A 20,087-nucleotide genomic window follows, 5' to 3' on the forward strand; every position below is an offset into this window, starting at 1 on the left:
AGGAATGGTGTCCCTAGCCTGTGTTTGCCAGAAGCTGGGAATAAGCGACAGGGGATGGATCACTTGATGATTACCTGTTCTGTTCATTCCCTCAGGGGCACCTGGCACTGGCCACCGTCAGAAGACAGGATACTAGGCTAGATGGACCTTTGGTCTGACCCAGTAGGGCCGTTCTTATGAAAGAGAACCAATCTGACAAAAAGGACACAGAAGTGCTTGAAGACTATGGTAAATTTACGAAGTGCCTAAGAAGCCTAAGTCCTATTTACAAAAGTCAATGAAAGTCATGCACCTAAGTCACTTCTGAAAAGGGAATTTAGGCTCCTAAGTCACTTGCATGTTTCTGAAATTTCCCCCAATACGCCAAATTTTGGCTACCCCTGTGCATATGCACCTGACTGAATTCAGTACTGGGACTATGAAGAAGTTGTATGTCCTAATAGGGTCATTAGTGACTTATGATGGCAATTCCAGTAGAGTGGACAAAGCAAAAAAGTCAGATTGGAGCGAAAATGTTAGGTGAAAGGGAGTCAAAACACTAAACGTAGGCAGGCCACTTCAAGGGCTTATATATAAAAAAAATAAATAAAGTGGGGGGGGGACATTAAGGCCAGAAGGGACCATCATGATCATCTAGTCTGAGCTCCTGCATATCGCAGGCCACAAAACCTCGCCCACTGAAAGTCAACTGGATTTAGGCCTTGCCTACATGTGATGGGAAGGACTATAGCAGGAATCAGCACACTAGAACAGCAGTCCTCAACTAGGGGTCTGGGGCCCCCTGGGGGGCCGTGAGCAGGTTTCAGGGGGTCCACCAAAATAAACTAGAGAGCAAAACAGTCGTTACTCGCTGGGGCCCAGGGCAAAAAGCAGAAGCCCGAGTCCCGCCGCCCATGGCTGAAAGCCAAGGCCAGAGCGACTTAGCTTCAACAGGGCCCCCTGTGGTGTGGGGCTCTAGGCAATTGCCCTGCTCGTTACCCCCTGGCTTTTAATCTACTGGATATGCAGAAAAACAGTTGTGGCACAGGTGGGCCATGGAATTTTTATAGCATGTTGAGAATCCTTGCACTAGAAAACCACACGGCAAAGTTACTGGAGTACCTTTCATCCTGCTAATCAACATCTCCTTTACAAGGAGACAAGCTTTCTCTGTCCACTGATTAACCCGTTTCCTAGCTTTTGGACAATTATCCTCATTTTTGTGTGGGGGAGAGTAATCACTCCACATTCCAGACTGCTTTCAAAATGTTCAGAAAGCTCGTATTTCTTGGGTAATTGGAGCTACGTTCCCTCTTGGTAATCATTAGTAGCAAGGTCCTCTTTTTGAGCCTGCTACTGGAAGTTACCCTGCTGTTAATTTTCATATCTGAAAAAAGTATCCTTTATAACTTCACATACGCCATCTTCATGAACGCAGGAGCGCCTCTCAAATCCCCTCCCTGAAAGAGTGTCAGTGTGAGCTGTTAATACACAACTCTGGAGTTCTTCTGAAGTGCCACAGTATAGGCAGCAATCACCTATTTGGCATTACATAGCAATATGTTGCAATCATTATGAGTCATTTTAATAGAGAGGCCTGTGTTTGCTGTGGATAATCTTTATAGCTGCTGGTGTGCTAAGACATTAACGACTGTTTTGTTTTCCTCTTGAAAACCCATCTTCACTACAGATTGAAGAGATCTCAAGAAGCATAATGGAGAAGGGGGTGGGATTATCAGTGTATGTATGGGGTGGAGGGGGGGAAGAGGAAGAGAGGGAGGAGGAAACTACAAGAGTGCATCTGCTGGAGCTCTCAGATTCCCTCATGTCTGAATCTTTCAGTCAAGAGCAGCAGGTTGCAGTAAAGCCCCATTTTAAAATGGCCACTTTGAGCCAATTGCATTTTCCTCTGCGTCGTGAACATGTTAAAGCACCAATGCTCTCTTTCACACCTGACAGATAGCCAGCCGTAAAAGATTTGATCGCTCCTAGAGCAGGAAAAGACAAAACCAGAACATTTCCTTTGCCCTTTGAGAAACTTCCACTTGGACATAGAGGGCACAAGAGCTGAGGCAGACAATGGCTCACATCAGACTGGAGGTTATCTGTCAAATGGTCTGGTGCCCGGTTCACATTCCAATCACAGAGAGGGACCTCTGAGGTTTTTACTATTCTTCTTTTATCCTTCCTGCCTTCTATAGACTCCCATCAGCTTTCCCAGACTACACCGTTTTACTTTCCACTCCTCCCCTACAAGACCCCAAACAAGGTATTTTCCTTCTGCAGTATGACCTTGCTGCTTTTCTGACTGAGCTGGTTTTCCAAGAGGTCATCTCTCCTTTACTGAATGAGCAGGATTTCCCCCTCCCTCCACTGTTTCCAGGAAGGGTGTGCACTTGTCATGTCCTTAACAGATCATAAGGAGATCCTTCCTTACTTCCCTGTCTAACCGCCTCCAAATCCCACACACCCATCCCCACCAAGTCTAGAGGCTCTGTTGGAGCAGTCCAAGCAGTGAACACATGCAGGCTGTCACTTACGTATTGCACACCGCCATGGTCTGACACGACTCTCCTGTGCAAAATTCTGAGATTGTACTATACTGTAAATTGATATGGTGGAAGAAGGTCGTTGCTAAAAAAGACAGACAGGAAAAATAAAAATTTTAGAGATGTAAGCTACTTATCAGAACACTGACAGGTAATGCACAAATGAACAGGTAAAGCGGCCTAACACTCCTGAACTTGGAGATCTTAATGTTACAATGTACTGACTTAAAATCAGAACTCAAAAGCTGCTCAAGATACAAATATGAGAGTGGTGTCTGACTAAACCCAAATGACTGTTTGCACACCTAACAAAACCAGCATACAGTTTAGATTAATCTCTCATAATTAGCACACACTGCTAAGAAATAAACGTGACTGGGTGTGACTGAAGGTTAGGACTGGCAGAGCTATCTGAGTAGCAGCAGGTGGTGTTGCAGGTCAGAATAGAGATGCAGTGGGGAACGTACATAGCATATTATCTTTAGTCAGCCACTTCTGTGAGTACTATCTTTGAGTAAACTTTAAAATTCAAAATAACTCCACAAGGGCTAGAAGGGGAGATGAAGAGAGAAAGAAAATCCAGCTAAAAGACTTCTAGGTTTATCTTAAAAAACAAACAAACAAACAAAGGAACTTTACTGGGACTTGCCTGCAAGTCAGGGTCTTAAAAAATGTTTTTTGGAAGACCAGTGCCTCCAACAGTCAAACTTGCTGAACCAGCAGTTTTAATACACCCTTCAAAAGGAAAATGAGGGTCCTCAGAGAGACCTCAAAAAAGTTTAATGTCCTCACCAATGTCACAATGAGAGGGGGAAGAAGGGGAGATGCACTAACATTTCCACCCTGTAGAGCACAGTTGGTTTATGCTAAACACAGCTTAGTTACCACTCAAGATATCGTGACCTGCATTGCATAGTAAACATGCAAAAACATTCAATGGCTTTTAGTGTTGAAACCAGTAAAAAGAGAAAATGTAAATGAAAGCCCCTTTTGGGCACGGGCATCAGGCAGTGAGCTGTGTTCACACTACTTACTATTGCTGGCTAGCCACTCATTGAGGTCTATTTCTCGTGGTAACATCACTAGCTCCTTGAATTCAAAGTCAGTAATTCTCAACTTTGTATATTCTGGCTCTAGGTAGAGTTTCTTCTCTTCTGGTACTGGCTTTTTACCATTTGGTTTTCCCTTGGATTTCCTGCAAAGGATTAGAAAAAGAGAGAAATGTTACCATTACTCCTGGTAAGGAGCATACCGATATGGTCTGGTTTATCCAAACTCCCCCACTCATGTACACTCCATGTGTTCTCTTTTGTAGTACATAGTCTAATTAATTTTAATATTAGCAAATAGAGAAAGATTCTATGCTATTAGACGCCTTGCCTGGAGCATACTATCAGCACTAGCAGAGAAAAGATATGCAACCCTGCAGAAACTCAGAATTACAAAACTCCAAGCAAGCAACCTTTAAGTGTTTTGCTTTTTTCCACCAATTTATTTTATTAAGGTATAATAATAAACCCCACATAATTAAAAACCCCATACCGAGTGACTTTATAAATTTCATAGAATTATGAAAGCTTTTGGATGCTTCATGAACTTCAGATTTTTTTAATTTATACATCTTTCGCACTGTCTATTTAGATTGCTCAAGATACTGTGAAAACACACAGTGAGAGACTGTCACTGCCCTAAAAAGAGCTTGCAAGGAGGCACAGAGCTTGGTTGAGGCCTCCAGAAGCTACTACAATGAAAATTACTACAGTCTTTGCTGTATGCAGCAGTATTTTGTACCTGTGATGGGGAGGGATGGACAAGACAGATGTTGGGAACGAGCAATAAAAAGATTCGGAGGTAACGAGGGAACGACACAAGGAAATGCTTTGTAAGCTCTCCCCAACCCTTCTCTACCAGTATATTGCAGCTCATTCCTGAGCTGCAGCACTCCTTGCTACTCCAGTTCTGCATCTTTCCTGAGTGGGGACTAAGAGGTGTTCTGAACTGAGCACTAAGAACTAGGATAAAAACCAGACATCTCACTTTTTAGACACGGGAGCGGTGATGTAGACCTGCATATATGGTAAATTTTGCCTTTTTTCTCATCCAGTTTCACAAAGAAGAAACAAAGCCTGTCCCAGTTACCACTGTTTTCCTCATGGTCTGTCCTGAAGGTTCTCAGACTGAAGTCTCAGCCCAAGCCAACAATCCCATGGCTAGACTTCAGTGAATCATGCATGGTTGAATGTGCTGACCCACCACATGCTCACTGCTCCTGATGGGTTTTTAAACAAAAAGGCAATGTATGCTGTCAAGCTTTTGTTTATTTACCTGTCTCCCATGTCTCTCCAGTTTCACAACTAACCTAACTGGAAGGAAAAGGGACTATTCTGGTGCTGAACAAGTACAATAGGCATTGTACACTTAGCACTGGAACATGAACGTTGGGTACCAGATGCTCAGATTATTTTACCTCAGGCATTCTTGGTTTAGGACAAAATGTTTTTCAAATCTAGAAAACCAAGACAACTTCACCTTTGGAGATCATTGCTTTAAATTGCGCTATTGAAATGAGCCTGGATTCTGTCCCAAGAAAACCTGGCCTTGAAGTCATGCTGTAAAAGGACAGCATATAGACTTCAAAAGAATCTTTAAACAGTGCCCGTCTGTGATGTATGTAAACTGTAATTATGGCTGCAAAGGATCAGACAAATCCTTCCTAGAAAGGGCACTTGAAGGTTCAGTAAAACCTGAATGAGGAGTATGAACCTTCCTCCGCCAAAGGATGTATGACTATCAGAATCTAACTTCTTAGGTACTCTCTCTAAGTGTTCCCCTTTAAAAACGCTTTAAACACTCATGTGGTTGTGTGGGAGACCTGGATTTGATTTCTGGTCTCTTGCTCCCTGGGATGGTAGAAACTAGGAAGCCAATGTAAGAGTGCCTCATATTATTCTGTGCCAGCTGTTCTCAAACTGTGGGTCGGGACCCCAAAGTGGGTCACGACCCCGTTTTAATGGGGTTGCCAGGGCTGGCGTTAGACTTGCTGGGGCCCGGGGCTGAAGCCGAAATCCGAGCCCCACCGCCCAGGGCTGAAGCCCTCAAGCTGTGTGTGTGCGCATGCGCGCGCGCGCACACACACACACACACACACACACACACACACCAGGGCTCAGACTTCGGTCCCCCTTCTGTGGGTCATGAAGTAATTTTTGTTGTCAGAGGGGGTTGTGACAATGAAGTTTGAGAAACCCTGCTCTATTCTGACTTTACATTCAAGAGTTGTCTTCCCACCCCCACTTACTGGCCAGAAGGAAGGCACTCAAGACTTTGCATGTTATCTAAGACAGTTGTAAAGAAGAGAAAAAAATCAGGGAGATCTTCAAGGCTGCAGAGGATGCCTCATCTTGTCTATTTGTACATTTTACACGTATTTACGAGCCACAGATACACAGAAATGTCATAGTAAGTCCCAGTTAGGGGAAGGTCACTTCGTCTAACTACAATAATGAAAGGGTTAATGAGATGGCTGTGAAAGAGGACTTTTGTAACCCCAAACATGTTTTAACTAGTAGGACTGGCCTAGGAAAGTAAACTAAAAACCAGCTATACAAAGCCTGGCTGATTTATTATACTGCTTCTCACCACAGTCAGCCCCTGCCTTCCTGTTGTTCAGAACAGTGAATTCAAACTAAGCTTAAAAAAGTCTGCAAGGTTTCTCTTCTGAGTTTGTCTAACAAAGAGAACCTGGCCTACAAACTAATTCTTCAGACTACTTCCCAGCCAGAGGACATTGTGTGTCAACTTGGATACATTTTCTTTATGTTAAAATCCTATGTTTTACAGTGGACAGATGTATAACAGTGGAGGGCTGCAAAGTTAGAACAACTCTGGGTTTGATAACGTAACTCTTGCCTTCATCCCTGCAGCTGCAGTGAACCTCAAAGTATAATGTTGAGCTATAGACAAGAGAAAGGTTCAGGAAAGATGCACTTGCTGCTTTGAGAGACATAAACCAACTTATGCAATGTATACTTGAATGCTTTGTCTCTAGTTCTACTCAAATTTTCACAGAACTTGAAGTTTTCATAATTGAAAAACTATTTTAACATCAGAAGAAACTGTCTTTTTCAGGTTTCTGTCTTTGGTTTTAATCTAAGTATCTTGACTGTAAACAGATGAAGCAGCCTGTTCGACCTCTTTCTTTTGCAGGAATGTTATACTCAGACTTGGAACCAGTTTATCCTGGCAGTAAACAATATAAATCCAGTTGAAACTATGTACTTAACCCCTAGCTAACCCAAAGCACTCAAGGCCACTGAATTGCTCCATTCCAAGCAGAGACCTACATCACCCCGCCACTGCTCAAACCAACCTAGGCAGGTTCTGTACTGCACCTTTACACCTGCAGAGGGTCTTAGTGGAAATGACCATACATGCAAAATAAAATCATGTTTTGGGATGGTTCAGGGCATTCAGAACAACAGATAGGTGGTGTTTTCAAAACTGAAACCAGTTTCAAACTGGAGCAAAAAGAAGCCTGGTGCATTCAATGTCCTCATCCCTGAGAGGCTGGCATGAAAAGTTTCACTAAATTGCTATTGGCTGAGATGAGTGTAAAACAATGCTCTGAGGGAGAAGAGAATCTGACTCCTGTCTCTTCTACAGGATAGTGCTACATCAAATGCCTGATGTGGCATACATTATTCCTCCATGTCTTAGGCAAGAGCAACCTTCCATGGGCAGGAGGAAGTGGGAAAGAGGGATTAAGAGGTCAAAGCTGGCCTGTCGTGCAGACAGGCTACTGGGGGGAACCGCAGGAGAAAGCCAGATGTGCGGTGCTTGAGACAGTTTTTCAGTGAGTAAGTGGGCTGTTCCTACCTCATGCAATGCCTCTCCCCATCCAGAAATAATACAATTTCAGTACAGAGCAATTTACTTTCACTAAGTCTGCAAGTTTCTGAACACAAAAGGCTATGCTCAATCTTAAAAAAATGTTTACCTGTGCATAGGAATAGCAGTTTTATGCTGCTGACCATTTGACCATTTTGTGTCTTTGCGACATTGCAATGGGCACCAAATCCCTCTATAAAATGCCCAGTTTAGATTTCCAGTACCCTGGAGATGAACTACCTGAAGGAGAACTAGCTCCCTTTCCAATGTTTTAGTCCCCTTCTCAAAAATATTAATTTGAGGGAAATATCCCACTTGCCAAATAGATACATGATCACAAAAAATGAAGGTTTATTCACATCACTAAGACACTTGAATATCAAACTTCAGATGACAGTAGGAAAAATTCTTCTTACCTTGTGCAGCTACTAAGGGCTTGTCTACACTACCGCTTAAGTCGATACAACTTACGTCATTCAGGAGTGTGAAAAAACCACCCTCGAGTGACATATGTTACATCGACTTAAAGCTGGGTCTACACCATGCTACGTCAGTGGGTAATGCTCTCTCGCTGATCTAGTTTCCGCCTCTCGTCGAGATGGGAGTAATTATGCCAACGGGAGAGCATTCTCCTGTCGACATAGCATGTCTTTAGTAGATGTGCTACAGGGGCATAGCTGCATCGGTGCAGTGTTGAAGAACCACCATAAAAGTTGTTTCTACCAGTGAGTTTTCAGTGTGTATTGGTAATAGATGATACATAATAAAAAATATTGTAGTGCACAATAATTAGGCTCAAGAGACTCTTAAGAACATCAAGTGCTGGACTGATCAAGCTTGTGAAATTGCAAAGCAACGCTCCAGCCTAGCAACCGAAGCTGAATTAATTGTTTTCATTAACCCCAGATTCCCAGGTGCAAAGTGCTGGTTCTAGTGTGGAAGATAATAGCCAGTACTAAGTATTTTACATGTTTATATTCACTGCACCATGCCCCAACACTACAGAAACATTTTTAAAGGTGATCACACTTGAGTAAGAGCACAAATGTTGGTACTACATCCCAAATAAACTGGTCAAACTGAGGCCCATACATTAATTTAATGTTGACAAATATAGTTACCTACAAATATAGGTTAAAACATTACCTCCTCCTTCCTACCCCAATCCTTCAATCAAGTTTACACAGTTACTTCAGCTGAGAGGCTGCTTCTAGGAAAACACTCACTATGAAACATTTCCAAAGGCTCTTGAGGAAATATTTTTCATGCTTTTTATAGGTTATAAAAAGCATATGTCCAGAAGCCCTATGCACATTCTTGATTTAATATAAAAAAGCCACAAATAAGTGAAAAATGGCTTATGCAGCCTCTTTCAAGATATCCCAGAGCATTCTCTCAGATGAAGAAAAAAAACACTGATCGTGATATCTACTAACAAATATGAGCAGCAATAACTCCTGGAGCCCTCGATGTTAGAAGCTGCTTAAAATAAGAGGGAGGGTGATAACCAGGACACTGGAATTATTTCCAGTGTGTTCAAGGAACATCACAGAATCCACCATCTACCTGGGTAAATCACTAGAGAGCTTGATCCAATGCCTCCTTAAAAATGTGACCTTAAAAAAAAAAAAAAAAAAAGATGGCACCTATCAAAAAGCAGCACTCCTAGCCCTGCACTACAGTGTCAACACCTAGAACAAATCAAGTCTTGATTCAAATTCTGCATCTATGCCCTTCTAGAGAAAGAGCAGAGAGAACTCGGTAATTAAGCTTTTCTGATTCCAATATTTATCAAGCCCTAGCTGCACCTGCAGAGTATGCACATGCGTTTGTCTTTCTGTATAAAAGTTTCGTTGGTCGGCAGTTGGATACAGTTAAGGAGGCTTCCTGAAAATTTGCCCCATATCAGTGTTTAAATGCCCGTGGAAAACATCCTTCATGAGGCATCCAAGCATTTTTTCTTCCTCATCTGTTGTGATGAGAGATCAGTTCACATCTCCTCTGCTCTCTCTGAGGAAACAGCTCAGCTGTGGTTATTCACAGGTAAAGCAAGACTGCAAACTAATTCTTCATACTGCTCCCAGTAAAGGTTATATCAGAAAAGAGCTCTGTTGAAGAAAATGCCACAGGCACAAATCACACCAGACTGGGAAGGAGTGCAGAGGGGCCTGAAGGGGGTGGGGGCGGGGGTGGGGAGAAGAAAGGACACAGACAGTAGGGGGGTCACTATGTAAAAGAAGAAGGTTAAGTAAACTAGCTAGAGCCAGACAATACGCTCATTACAGCTGTGCTTCTTGCAGCGTTTCCATACTCTCTGCTTTGTATTCATCTGAGAAAACATTTGAGCTCTAAGCCTGCCTGGAATAGCTCTAGAAAAACAGGACGTAGAGAACAACCACAATGAGTGACAAGCCACCTGGGTCACTGATCACTTCCTTTAACTAGCTGCATTTTATTTTTCTTAAAGAGATTTAGTAAAAGTGGCTATTTCCCAGGTGTCTTTGTTATATCTGTTCAGTTAATCAAGATGTGAAACCCCATCTCTCTCCCCGACCCCTCTTTCATATCTTCCTTGACTAGAAGCCAAATAACTTCATTGGCCTAAATACCACTTTGGAGCTTTACATGGTCAAAGCACTGAACAACTGTTTAGCCTCAATACCATATGAAGTAAGTATTATCCCTATTTCACAAGTGGAAACTGGCTTGTCTATTTTCAAAAGTTGCACCAGTTTAACTCAGATTTTAAAACTGACCCAGTGAAACCAACATAACCTCCCTCCCGCACAACATAGGTGAAGTTTAACCTTGTTTAAATCAATTTAACTTGCACTGGCAATTTACTGAGTTAAAATGAAGTTATTTAAACAGGTTGATGGGGTTTTCACAAGTTTAAGTGACACAAACCAGGCCTAAATAACTTCCCTAGCAAATTCTGTAGTTTACGTTGATCTAAGTTGAGCATCACACTATTCCACTGTTCCAGTGTTTTATCCAGCAAACCCATGGTAGCTATTTCTAAGGTGCTGTTGTGACACTTCACAGAATATAGCTAACATTTGGATTTACTTAATAAAGAAAATCTGCTTCATCACTCCCAACATAAATTAACTAGTTTTGGACAGTCACCAATGGCTTGCCTATCTGAGGTGTTTTTATAAACAGCATCGTGTCACAACCTTGAAAAAGTCTAAAGTGATGCTAATAGAAAGCAGTGAAAAGGAAGAGACACCTGCATGCAAGGCCCCACTTATTCTCCCCCTCCCCTCCCGCCTCCGGGGGAATGTAATCCAATGTCAAAATTCCAACCCAAGAATCAATTTCAGTGGAAATTGACACAGGAAGTCTGATAGGCATCCTATGCCAGGTTTCCTTCTCCCCATTAGCCAAGCCTCAAAACTCACAACCCATCCCAAATCCCCAGGAAAAGGAGAAAGGAAGACAATGGATTAAGAATCTGGAGTTCAGGCCAATGAAATACTGATCTGAAGCTAGTAATTTATAGAGACTTTTTACAACGGCTAAATCATGATCTCAGGTATCATCCAAGATTAAGGTTGTGCAGTGATAAATCCTAACAAAAGCCAGGAGATTCAAGGCAAAGCACCTCCCTTACATTGGGACCGCTTGGCTTTAGTGGTCTGAATGTGCAATTTTTTAAAATTAAGTGAACTCAAAGACTTAAAATAATGGATATAAAAATATCATAGAAAAAAAATCTTTACTGAGCAAATTGAATAAAAAAAATCTTTCCAAAAGCTTAATGTTTATCAATTTTTAAAAACAAAAAGATACCCATATAAAATTTACTAATTTCATTTTGAAAACACATAAATCAAAGAAGTTATTTGAAGTTATCTATTTAGTTACTTATAAACTAGTCCAAAATACTAATACCCAAACTCTGCACATTTTCAAATTATTGAATGTTTTGAAAATTGTTAAAGAAATGCACATGTGGATTTAAATGCTGTGTTTCAAACTGGAACAATTGAGTGGGTTATTTACAAACCCAGCAACCCAGAAATGTTATAATGCCTTCAACCTACACACATTTACTGCCATATTACTGTATATATTAACGTCATAAGCCAAGACACTATGCCAAAACATGTTTGTCTGGATTTTATTCTTGAGATTTCAAAAAGAAAAAGGAATGAATACACATCTAGATTTTTTTTTTTTAAAATATCAACTGATAAAATTATAGTGTGAAGCATTCTTGTCAGATGCTACCTTTTCAGTAGTCTCCAAAGACACAAGTTGGCCTCTTAAAACATGAGCTAATGTGGAATTATACAGGCAGTGAGCCAATATTTTAATCATCTCTTCTAGGCCTTGAATTCCTCGATGTTTGATGCTTTGCAGGGAAGAGAACTCAAAAGGGATGCAATTCAAGACGACAATTTTGTTGGATGTTTTAATTTCAGCTTCTCTCTCCACCTCCCTTCTGTGTAATAAATCAAATGGGAGGTGGGTGAAAGGCGAAAGTGAGTATAAACAACTTGAAGAAAAATCTCACGCTTCTATGTGTTCTCTCCCCAGAAGACAACACCAGAGATTTCAGCCATCCACGAGAAAGTCCAAGGCTTTATGGGGAAATGTAAATTAACCATTAATAGATTTCTTCATTACCATTATCCTTTTCTCCATAATCAGCATAAATCAGTGTGAGATTAATTAAAAATTGAAAGCCCCAGGCTCCTCTACTGGAAATCAGTTATCAGTTAATTTCTACTTAGGGTTATTCTGCCTAAGTGTCAGAGCTTTTAATCTATTCACAGAAGGAAGGAAACAGTTTATGACCTAACATTTATGACTTCCATTTAAGTTCTAGGCAAGGAACTCCCATCAAGAACAATGAGGCAGCAAACAACACTGATGTTTTTACAGGACAGAGGTGGCTGCTTTCCCACTCTCAGCCCTTCCCTTCCCTGAACCTCTCTCCTCTTCCCACCAAACCACAGTCCCCATCTACCCTTCCCCCTCACTTAAAAAAACAACACACTTCTTACTTTAGTTAAATATCAAGGCGGGGGGGGGGGGGGGGGGGGGGGGGAATTCTCACACCTTAAGACAGCTCCCTCATAATCAAAGACTTAAAACAACAACAAAAACTTACTTCTATGGTAGGCAAGGCAACTGTCAATGCTGGGTTGCATTTGAAGAGACAAAGTACATCCACTAATTCTGATCTCCCTTGACAACAGTCTGAGACTATTCTCACGTTTCCCTCTCCCTACAAAACCATTACCTATCAATAATGAAAATGTAAGATACAGCTTCTTCCGTCCTCCCCCCCCCCCGCAGGATAGCAGACAAGAGCATACACTATAATACTATGTATGGTTTCATCATCTGCCAGGATGCCAAAGTGGCAGCTGCAACTTCCCTTTCCTTTGGGCTGTGCTATATTGTATATCAGGGCTCTAGACCTCTCACAGTTGGTAATATTTGGCTTTGCATGCCAAGTGTAGATTTTAAAAGGCTAAATTTTTCTGCAGTAGCATAGCCTGTATTATCTAGAGTCAGTGCCACTCCAACAAGACAGACACCATCTGGTGCTAGATCCAACATATCAAGAGAAGTCTGGAAATGTGCATATTTTCAGTGTTGGAAAGGAAAAGAAAGGAAGAGCATCAATATAGAAGGGCTGTATATAGTATAGTTACAAAGGAAGCCTAGATTCCATTACAACACAGCCAACTTGTTCGCAGTCTGTTGTGGTCAGATTATTTCCATGGGACATCGGGAAGGGAAGGAGACAGTCTTTTTGCACAGCAACTATTATGTTTTCCTCCCTTTCTAGCCCTGTGACAGACCCCACCTCAGAGTTTCATTCTTCTCTTCTCCCATCCTGAGTCATTTCCAGAACCCAGTTACAGTGTAGCTCTAAGGGGGCCGTGCAGAATAAAATGTCTTTGGCAGCATCCCTGGCCTTGCTTTTTCATTTTTGTTCTGTTTTTAAAAGTTACTAATAGTTTATTTAAGAGGAGGAGGAAGGAAGAATGTTCCCTGCATGCCAGGGAAACTTTTTTCTTTCATATTCTCATAGCTGCTCTTTACCTTAAAAGGCAATCTTTACTTAGCCTCCGGATGCTATGCTGTAAACAGCCGGTGCCAAGGCATGGCAAGCATGTTAAGGATGACAAGTGCCATAACACTATTTCATAATGTTGCTTCTCAAAAAAAGCGTACAAACATTCTATAGACAGATTTTGAGTTTAAGACCAAATTAAGCTCCAGCTGGCCTCACCTAGGAAGCAAGAGGAACAGGGTGCATCTGGTACCCACTGCATATATTGGTACAGCAGAATTTCCCAGTCCTGTCTGCTCTTTTCCCCTGCTTTTAACAAAAAAAGGAAATAAGTAGACAAGTGCTTATCACATTGCCTGCACATAGTGGTTACATGCTCCTGGCAAGCCATATATAACTGCCTATCACAACAGCTGTCTATTGACAGAAGAGACTCAATTACAAGTCTTTGCTGGTGTCCAGTTTCTGGTACTACTCCTTCTCCTGCCTGGTATTCGCAGCTTTCTCCATTGGTGTACCACTGGGAAGGAGGACTACAAAAGCAAGGCGGAGCTTGCAGAAAGTTCAGCTAATGCTAGAGGAATATGCAGTGTGGAAGAAAACAAGTAGTTAGGGTTTCCTTTTACTTTATCCTTAAATTAACTAAAACATCTACCCCCAAATCCTCCTTTTTCTCTTTTTCTGTTTCCATAGCAGAGTGCATTCTTGTTGTAAAACATACTGAACTAGAGTTTCCTTCTTCCTTCCTGAGCACCTATCCACCAGTAATACCCCTTCCCCCAAAACTAGAGGATGCATCTAACTTCCAGTTATCTTTGATGACTCTTTTTGACTGTACAATCACCATGTCATTCTTCCGTGGTCCCCCTTTCATCAACTCTTTTGCAGGGCGGGGGAGAGCGAGTTATGTGCATGGGTCAGGAAAGGAAGGTCAGCTGGAAGAACAGAACATTTTTGTGGATTTATTTCCAGGAGGCAATGCTGAAATACAGACGCAGCCACTTTCAACAGCTCAAAATGTAGGAAACTGTCCAACCCGACAAAAGCATTCTACGTGGCCTCAATGACGTAGCTCTGCTTTACTAATTTTAAATGCTCCTTTTCCAACGTCTATGACTCTATCCACTAACTCTGTCCACTACAGTTAACTCCTCAGTGAGCCAGTAAGCCTTCATATGCCTGAACCAATAGGCAAAAACATGAAGGCTCAGCAGGTTCCTTATCCTGAAGGATATTTTGCAGTGCAATCTGTTTAACTAAGACTAAGATCACCTACTAGAAAAAAACCCTTCTGATTTCAGGTAGTGGGGAAGTAAGAGGTCTACTGCTCTTCCAAATCTTTGAACCATTCTCAAGAGCTCTCTGCACAGAGCTGTGATTATCTGTGTGTGTATATAAGGTAAACGCAATAGGTCACAGATGGAATAGTGTTATACACAATAAACTTATCTGAACTAATGTCCCGAAAATAGAATTAAAAGGGATAACAAAAAATCAAAAATAGTACCAGTTCCTGACCACCCCAAAATCCTCACATGAATGCCTTTTTTCAAAAGGCAGCTGAATGTGGCTTGCCAGGAATGCAAGACTTGTAGTTTTTCTCACTCCCAATAATTTTTTGAAAGTATCTAATAAGTAAAATATTATCTTTTTCCCTTAAGAAATATAGTTCAGCTGACTTAGTTCTGTATAACAGGTTAATAACAGTCTCAAGATTCTTGGCCTTATGTATAGGAGCTCAGCCCATCAGTTTGAGCGGCACCCTGACTACAAGGTGGCTTAAAGCCTCCTGGGGCACCTGTGTACCTTGCTGATCCCAACAGAAAAGGCACAAGGTTCAGGAAAGTCCTGACTACGCCAGCTACATTCATGATCTGTGTGCGCATTTGCCCTGCTATTTGGACCTTCCCCCCACAGGAGATTCCCTACACTAGAATGATAGTTTGCTATGAGGCTATCACTTTGCAACAGTGGTGTGGCATAAATCAGGCACAGCACAGTGGAGAATTTGGTCCTGGGTAGCTCTTCACAGCAGTGTCACTGTCTTTACCTCTCAAAAGCCCATCAGTTTAGAACACAAATGTGGGGAAGCTCCAGGGTCCCATGTCTTGTCAAACAGGATGCTAACCAAGTAGTGTATTTCAGTAAGAAGTCCCCAGGACATGTACCCTGCCTAACCCATCAAAGACCCTTAAAAATCAAGAAGGTAAGGGCACGTCTTCACTAGCAATGTTAAAGCAGTGCTGTGGCAGCAATTTAATGTGGCTTGTGTAGTCGCAGCACCAGTGCTATAAAAAAAACCCACTTCCACAAGGGGAGTAGCTCCCAGCGCTGGTGCATTATCTACAGTGCCACTTTACAGTGCTGAAACTTGCAGCGCTCAGGGAGTTGTTTTTTCACACCCCTGAGCGAGAAAGTTGCAGGGCAGTAAAGTGGCAGTGTAGACAAGACCTTACAATGTTACTGTATCTAATTCCCATGCAGAAGAACCACTCTCATTAATATCAAATACAGACCCAACTCCTCTTCACTCGCAAAAATGTGAGCTGAAATTTACCCAGTTTGCAACTAGACAGAAGGGTTTGCCTAACAAAGACAGATCTTGCAGGTAAAGTTTCCTCAGGAGGGACAGGGAAGGCAGGGGTCACCTTGCATCTACTAATGTTTTAAAATGGTATATGAAACAGGAGTGCTGACCTCTTACATGTCTATTTGAACAAAAAAAAGTCAGAGGACATGTCTGCATTGGGGATTTTTGTACCAGTGTAGCTACATGGGTGCACAGCCCTAATGTAGATGTGCTGCACCTGTGTAAGCTAGTGACTGGCACCCACACAACTTAGCCCAGGTTAACCTGTGAAAATCTACACAATGTCCTTGACTTCCTCTGAGGGAGGAGTGAGAAAAAAATTGGATGATAAGTAATTATCCTTGCAAGTACTACAGAAAAGCTTCACTCCAAGCAGAAGAGAGACACTGTTGTGAGAATAAGCAGTATGTTTTGGCAACAAAATACAATCGTAATTTTATTTTGTATAGTGTTTTTCCCAGCTATCCCAAAATGCTTTACAGAATTAATACAATTGCAAAGTTAAATGAAATAGGGAGAGACACAGAGATTCAGGCAAGGGTAAGGAGAGGTCTTCAACTGACAAAGTGAGTAACAGAGATGCACAAACTGGTTGGGATACAGACTGCAGACAGGAAGCCTCCTGCAACAGGAGTACTGAACTTTCAAAGCGCAGAGACAAGTTTGTGTAAACGACCTGTATGAAGATTGTTGGTTGGAAAAGAGGTGTTTCAGTCCCCCATGCTTTTGGGAAAGCAAATATCTCCAGATTGCAGCAATCCTTAAACATTTATAGAAAAGTTCTGCTCTAAAAAGTGTGTAATCTTAGAAGAATATGCTCCCTGTCTGTGTGTATTCAGACATATCTGATGACTAAAACAAGCTTTGATAGGTTTCCACTCCTACTGTCTTGCAGAGCCAACATATATGGGGGGGTGGGGGGGGAAGGATTTATTTTGGTTCATTTATCATCAGTAAGACTGAGTTCTAATTGCAGGACCAAATTCTGCTCTTGGTTACTTCCATGCAACTCTGTTTTCTTTAAAGACAGAATTTGAAGACAAGGTTGATGCATGGGTGAAACCAAGGAGAGAATGTGGCACGCAGAACCTATTACTGCAGACACTGCGCACACCAGAAAGGATTCAGTTTGACTCTCAGAACCCCAGATGAGTTTATAGCGCTGGCAGTTAGCAAAGCGCTCTTTTTACTTGTAAACCGAGCAAATTTGATCAGAAAATCTTTGAGGCATCCTAAGTGTGGAATTTCACAATGCCTTTTACACAGAGTCGAGTAGAATCACGCTTTAATAGCAGGGAATAATTTCACCATGGCAACCTGGCTTTAGCAGTGACAGACTTTTTTGCTCTATAACTCAAAACATGCAAATGCAGACAGATAGCTGTTTGCAGAGGGTAGCAGGGTTTAGACTGGTTTGTCTTTGTATTGCAGCTGTTTTTCTTTGGCTCTGTTGTCTTTTTCCCCGACAAGCAACGATCACGTCACACAAGTTTTGAGTATTACACTAGCCTGCAGAAAATCTATTGTAAGTCAAAAACATTAGAGATGCAGACAAAGCCAGCAACAATCATTCCGACCTACCAACATCTTTCTGTCACAAACTTGATGGAAGACTTCAGTTTTAGCTAGAGCATTAGGAGGCCAGGTTTCAGTATGCTAATGCCCAGTGCATTATCATCTCCAGTTCAGAGAGGAGTGGCTATATAATGGGACATGAGGACTGTATTTAAACAGATTTAATAGTCTGAAGACAGTCCTGCCCAGGAAGAAATTTTAAATGTGCCGCTTTTATATAACTTATTGTAAAAAGTTCTTTTGGTTACTATGTATGTTCTTTAATCTCTTTTCTAGATCTGCTATAGAAGAAAAATCTACCCTACTGAACTGGAGCAAACTAAGGGTGGCTGCAAGACTATCCCATTATTGCGTTTTGGGAGTGGGCAGGGCTAGTGTTCAGCTTTTCCTTATGCTTCTACTGTACAAAGTACAAAAATTGCTGCTGAATGAGATTTTTGTTTAACACACTAATTATGTCAACTGCAACTAATTAAATTGTTAGCCTGATTAAATGGAATATTTGGAAATGCAAAAAAACCCAACATCTTTGTAGGTGCACATAAAATTCTATATACTTGTAATCGGATTTCTAAAACAGTTTCTCAATTAAGAAATCTATAAAAATACTTTCCCAAAGATAATTTAGAACTGATACCACACTACTGAGGAAGAAAGGTACAGATCCTGTGAGATTGTCCCAAGGAGTTAATGACAATACTCATTCCAACAGGCTGAGCTCTTCGAAAGAAATATTTTTCAACATGGTGCAACACGTCAGCTCTCAGCTGAGCTCAGTCATAGTTGTTTCTCTCTCAAGCTCCCCAGAAAGGAGAAACAGTAAAGGGCTGTCTTTAGCTCTTCTGGCAGGACTGGACAAGTTCTAACTATTCAGGCATGAAAAGCCTTGAGCTGAAGGGGTTTGGTTACTTTCTTTTGTATGTGTGGGTGGGGTGGGGGGGATGGTCATTTATTTTTCACACCTGCCCTCTGCATCTGTATTTCTACCTCTTACCACCCATGACCACCCATTATAGATACAGTTCCACCTTGGATAACTTCATCTCATGCATGAGCATAGAGTAATCAAGTTTGGGCTGTAAGGACCCTTTACACACAAAGGGTATTTTGAATCTGAAGAAGTTGCTACAGAGTTTAAACACTGTATGTACACATTAAGTAACGAGATACTCAAACCGTAGCTGTCTTGGTTAACGAAAAAATGCAAAGTGAAATTCTGTCACTAGCTTTAGCTTTGCTGGGTTACAGATTAAAAAAACCTTACCTATAGAATAAGGGTTAAAATAAGGACTGAGTATCTGAATGGCTGATACAACGTAACAGTTCTGTTAGAAAGTTAACACTCTCTACCTCAAAGTAGCACCCTGGACCCCCATATTCACCACTCTCATATGATGATATGTTTTGTACAATGCATGCCTTGTGAGGTATCATTTTAAAAGTCTTGATCTGTTGAACATTAATATCCTGTTGAACTATATGTGAAGTTATGAAGTCTTGCTATATGTGTTACTGAAATATGTTGTGAGGTTGGGAAATGCCCACAGTTGCAACAAAGAACAGCTATCACTGGCCAGACAGGCGTTAATGGCCCAGAAGAATCCACTCTCCCAGAGGCTCCTTAGGAGAGGGCACTTACCCAGTGGGAACCACCTGACCTCCAAGTCTGGGCAAAGATCTTTCTAGCAGCTGGAAGAAAGTATAAATGAGGGACAGCAACATCATCACTTGGCCTCTTTCCCCCACCCCTCCATCCTCAACACCCGGAAGATCATATGGAAGACAAAGTCTTTGAACCAAGGAGATTGGTCCCAGGCTGGAGGGGAGATCAGTGTGAGTAATGGTACTGAGAACTGTGAGATGCCTATAACATCTATTAGAGAGTGAGACACTACTTGATTCAAATCTTGCTTAGGTCTGCAGAATTTAGGCTGCAAATTTATTTTTTATTTCTTAAGTAACCAACTCTGATCTCTATGCCTGCTACTTATAATCATTTAAAATATATCTTTCTGTAGTTAATAAATCTGTTTTATATTTTATCTAAAACAGTGTGTTTTTGGTTAAAGTGCTTGGGAAATCTCAGCTCAGATTACAAAGGCTGGTACATGTCCATTTTCCTTTAAAGAAGTGGCAAACTAACTAATGAGCTTGCACTATCCAAGGAAGTCTTGAGCAGTGCAAGAAGGTGTATTTCCAGGGTGCAAGGCTGGGGGCTGGAGTGATTGGCTGGGGCCTCTCTTTGTATGATTCATGAGTGCCTCAGGGAGCATTCATGCAATTTAGCTGGGTGTGTGACTCTACATGCTGATGGCTGAGTGGTCACAGCGCCTGGAGGGGTTTGTTGCTTGTCACTGGCATAGCTTTGTGAGAGACAACCCAGGATGGAGAGTTAAGGAGGCACAATGGTCCCACAGTTCCAGGTTGTACCCCGCAGATTCCATCACAGACACGAACTGGTGAGTGTTAA

General features: G+C 41.7%; 1 protein-coding gene across 10 annotated transcripts in view; it reads right to left on the bottom strand.

Moving 5' to 3' along the window:
- The window catches only part of MOB2 (MOB kinase activator 2), a 156,103-nt gene that overhangs the window by 10,759 nt on the left and 125,257 nt on the right, over positions 1–20,087 (bottom strand). For all 10 annotated transcript variants that reach the window (XM_043548482.1, XM_037899614.2, XM_037899615.2 and 7 more), the window contains 2 exons: positions 3,563–3,723; positions 2,520–2,613 (listed from right to left, as the gene is read on the bottom strand). In XM_043548482.1, coding sequence (XP_043404417.1) covers positions 2,520–2,613; positions 3,563–3,723 — 255 coding nt within the window. The remainder of the gene's footprint in view (positions 1–2,519; positions 2,614–3,562; positions 3,724–20,087) is intronic.

The sequence above is a fragment of the Chelonia mydas genome, chromosome 6, assembly GCF_015237465.2.
Source record: "Chelonia mydas isolate rCheMyd1 chromosome 6, rCheMyd1.pri.v2, whole genome shotgun sequence".
NCBI lineage: Eukaryota > Metazoa > Chordata > Testudines > Cheloniidae > Chelonia > Chelonia mydas.